The 4,574-nt window shown below is 36.4% G+C and overlaps 1 protein-coding gene across 1 annotated transcript; it reads right to left on the bottom strand.

Moving 5' to 3' along the window:
* LOC143583257 (pentatricopeptide repeat-containing protein At5g57250, mitochondrial-like) lies at nucleotides 1-3,636 on the bottom strand. The gene is made up of 2 exons (XM_077065611.1): nucleotides 540-3,636; nucleotides 1-33 (listed from the first exon to the last, which is right to left on the bottom strand). The coding sequence occupies exon 1, from the start codon at nucleotides 3,629-3,631 to the stop codon at nucleotides 584-586; it is 3,048 nt and encodes a 1,015-aa protein (XP_076921726.1). The 5' UTR covers nucleotides 3,632-3,636; the 3' UTR covers nucleotides 1-33; nucleotides 540-583.
* Nucleotides 3,637-4,574: the final 938 nt, after the last annotated feature.

Genomic DNA, 4,574 nt, shown 5'->3' with positions numbered 1-4,574 from the left:
AAATGATCACTTAACCATGCGGAAGCAACTCCACTGCATTATGGATTCATTGCACCAATGAGTGACTGTGTTTATTACAAATCTGATAATGAAATACAAAATGTAACACAATTGGGCTGTCAAATCTAACCTGTTTAATAAGTGGGTCACATTCGGGCTGGCATGTTTAATCCGTTTAATTAAGCGGGTCATCTTCAGGTTGACCTATTTAAACCCGTTAACCCATTTAACTAGGCAAGTCGACCAACCAACCTATTTAACCCATTTATTGTACCGCTCCAGGCTCCAACTTGTTTAACACATTTACAACCCTCTACCCATCTGACTCGTTTAAATATACGGGCTAAACAGGCTGTGTCCGAGTTACACAATTTCAAGTGTGTCCAAGTTGCGGTTTATATCTTTGACGCAAATAAAAATACAGATCGTGTTTGGGTTCGAGGATTCAACCCGACACCCTGTTAAGCAATGCAGACGGGCCGGATTACTGGTCAAAACAGGTCAATTTTTGTACGAGGAACCCACACATAAAAACATACCTCTAGATGCACCAAGACACAAACGAAATGACATTTTTGCCCTCTCATTCGCCATCAAAACCAGTAACTAACTTAGCAACTTTATTTGCTTTCTTTAACTCCCCTCTTGAACAAAGTGATGCAAGTAGACTATAATAACCATCAAAATCATCATACGCCACATCATCTTCTTGATTTGGAATCAACGACTCATATTCAACCACATGAACCTCTCTCTCATCAACCTTTTTCCCAACCAGAAACAACATAGTTACAACTTCATCAAGAATCATAACCGCTTCTCGAATACTCCCCCGATCACATAAAGAGTCAAGAAAATGGTCAACCGACTCGGTTTCATCCCCCGTGTCAACCTTCTTTAGCAAGTCAACAACTTTTTCATTTTGAAGCATTTCCCTTAAGATGCCTCTAGATTCTTCCATTCTGCCTTTTGAACATAATCCTCTTATTAAATAAAAAAATCCCAATAAATCCGGTGAAAATCCGTTCGTTTTGGAATCAAAATAATATTGCAGAGCCTCTTCCATATTACCACTTTTACAGAAACTATTAATCACAACACTAACGGTAAATTCATCTGGTTTAACGCCTTTTTCAACCAATTCATCTACAATCTTCAAAACTTGTGGCAAGTTTCCAACTTTACTATAACCGTTAATCAAAGAATTGTAAACGCGTATATTAGGGTTCAAATTCTTTAAAACCATTCTTTCAAAAAGCTCCTTGGCATCATCAAGATACCCTTCTTTGCTTAAAGAATCAATAAGTGTAGAGTATGTGATCTCTAAGGGGATCACATTAATATTTTCAAGTGAATCAAACAGTCTAAACGCTTCGACAAAACATCCTTGATGGCAAAGGCCGTTGATGATTGTGTTATAAGTGACAGTGTTGAGGGTAATTCCGTAATTTTTAGCTAAAGTGCATACCTCTAAAGCTTTTTCAATATGCCCGTCTTTACAAAGACCGTTTACAACTATTGTGTAATCAACAACATCCATGAAGGGTAATCTTTCTTTTGATCCCATCAAAAGTTTAAACGCATCATCGGTCCTACCAGTCGTTATTAAGTTCTCAAGAATTGAAACCGAGAAAGTAAGATTTTCTGTTTTAGCTGTTCTTGATTCAAGAAACTTTAATGCAACTCTTACGCCTTTCATACACAAGTGATTTAAGATGATCTTGCTCACTCTAGGCTCAAAAGTTCCAAACTTTTTCACAAAATCACTTAAACGGATGTTGGAAAGGTGTGTTTTTTCATCCTTAAAAAGAAACTCCAAGAGTGAATTATAAGACATCGCGGTCAAAACAAATCCATTTTTCCTCATAAAAGTGTACAAGTCATTAACGGTTTCAGAAAAACCTTCATCACATAGGAAACAAAGAGCATCATTGCATATCATATGAATAACTTCGGGCCCCAAATTTCCAATCTTTGAAACGAAATCCAAAATCCCTTGTGGGCCCATGGTTCTTGAAATCGACTTTAGTAAAATTCTACAAATACCAAGATCTAGGGGCATACCTCTTTCATTAAGCTCTAAAAAAACTGGAATAGCGATATCGATCATATTCCTCTTGCAGAGGCCATTGATGATGCAATTATAACACGCGACTGAGTCTGATGATGTCATCCGAAACTCGTCAAATATCTCGAGTGCATCCTCAATCCTACCGACTTTACAATACCCGTCGATCAAAGTACAATAAGTTACATGATTTGGAACCAAGCCCATCTCTGGCATGCCCCTGTAAATTACATTTACGTTCTCAAACGATCCTACCATAAACAATGCTTTGATAAGAACGTTGCACATAATAACATCCATATGAATTCCCGCTTCTTCAAGTCTCTTCTTTGTCATTAACAACCCTAAGGAATCTTTTTCTTTGATATAACCATGCAACAATGTACTATAAGTAATAACATCTCCATTAACATTTCTCGAAATGTCACACGCCTCAGCTGTCCTACCGGATTTACACAAACCGTTGATTATCGTGTTATATGTGACAACACTCGGATGAACACCCTTTTCATTCATTTCATCAACCAAACGAAACACATTATCAAAATCACGTACCCTACAAAAACCATCAATCAATGTAGCATACACAAATTCATCTGCTTTCATCCCCAAATCCTCAACAACCTTGAAAACGCCTAACGCCTCTTCTAACTTACCTTTCTTGCAAAATCCCAACATGATCGTCGTATACGTAATCAAATTCGGTTTAATCCCGTCCTTTCCCATTTTATGCAAAAATCCCACACCCTTTTCCACTAACCCTTCTTTTGAAAAACCATTTATAAGTATCGTGTAACTAACCGCATCCGGTTCAATCTTCTTCTCCACCATTTCTTTATGTTTCCCCAAAGCTAAATCCACAACTCCTACCTTAAAATACTCATGAACCAAACAACCGTAAAACACAACATCATATCCCAACCCATTCTTCTCAATTTCGTAACATAAATCGTAAACCTTTTCGAGCCTTTCTAACCGACAATAAGCACTCAAAAGACAAGTATAACCAACAACATTCATCTTAATCTCCTCACCATTCAAATTCGCAACCTTTTCATAAAACCCGACAGCAAGCTCATATTTTCCGACACTAACAAACCCGGAAACAACACAACTGATCACAAATTCCTCAAAAGGGTACTCAAATTTCTCACTTTTCATCAACCCCACAACCTCAATTGCTCTATCCATCATACCCTGTTCACAAAAAGCCCTAATTAACGCACAAAATGCAAACTTTGAAGGCAAAACACCATCTTTTTTCAAGAAATGTTGCAAGACTGGGAAAACCCTTTCTGGGTTTCGGTCATGGGTGCAAAAGCCTTGAATTAATGTAACCAAGATCCGATTTTGAAGATGGGTTGTGGGTTCTTGGGTGGAGGTTAATTGGGATATGAAGTGTGTGATGAATTGATATTGTTTGGATTCGATGAGGTGGATTAGGAAGTTTGTGTAGTGTTTGGGAGTTGGGTTTATGCCGGATTTGATGAGAGTGGTAAGTGATAGGATTGAAGATGAAGATGATAATAATCGTTTGGATGTAAGAAGGTTGAAGAGAGTCATTGCTTGATATCTATGGACGCATTGTTGTCACTGGTTGGAAGAAGAACGAAAACATTTTTTTGGTTTTGAAATTGGGAGCAGGAAGTGTTTACTGGACTCATTGGCTCGCTCATTTTATGTAATCGAGCTGAGCTCGAGCCAAGTTTGGCTTGTCTCATGGCTTGACTCATTGGCTCGCTCTTAGGTTTGTTTAATTTCGAGCTCGAGCTCACACTGAACCGAGCTGCATTCTTTAATTTCAAGCTCGAGTTCGAATCGACACTAACTCTACTCGATTCAACTAGTTTACACGGCTCGACTTTATATTTGCAAAAAATAATTAAGATTTTTAAAGAATCTCGGATATATACAAAAAATGGAAAATTCGGATGTATAAAAAAACAATTGATAAATACTAGTTTGAGACATGTGTACTACACGGGTAATTTATGAAAATCCAATATTTAAAAAATAATCAACAATAAAAAACAAAGCTATCAAATATGCTAATACACAATCGTCTCGTTGTACAATATTCTTTACAACAGTTTTGAAATAAAAATACACTTCTATTTTATGAAGGGTTTTCAAATTTTAATACTAGTTAAATAAAACGAACAACAAAAAAAATACCCTTAAATCATCAATTCATATTTTTAGAAAAGTTATAAATGACGAATATTTTACTTAGCAACAGTATACTTTATTATTTGAATTAATCATAAGAGAACTTAAATCATAAATCATATATGTTCGTCATTGATTTAATTAGGCAAAAGTAACTATGACTATGCAGAATGACAAACTGCTAGCAAGGAAAGTTAAAGAATTTGTGCCTGATTATTTTAATAGAGGTTTCACTAGCAGTTTCTACCTAAAAAGTTTCAGACACACGGTAGCATTTCATTTTAGCTATCGTACATAATGACATAGCCACAAAACTTCTATTCGCACCAGAATCAAA

The sequence above is a fragment of the Bidens hawaiensis genome, unplaced genomic scaffold, assembly GCF_021521415.1.
Source record: "Bidens hawaiensis isolate Kalapana, Puna unplaced genomic scaffold, B.hawaiensis_p1.1 tig00032190_1, whole genome shotgun sequence".
Classification (NCBI taxonomy): Eukaryota; Viridiplantae; Streptophyta; class Magnoliopsida; order Asterales; family Asteraceae; genus Bidens; species Bidens hawaiensis.
Note: the sequence above shows the minus strand (reverse complement) of the source record. Positions and strands in the feature narration are given on the sequence as shown.

Bases quoted from the DNA above. Each gene is read 5' to 3' on its own strand.
- LOC143583257 (XM_077065611.1), bottom strand. From the start codon at position 3,631: ATGACTCTCTTCAACCTTCTTACATCCAAACGATTATTATCATCTTCA.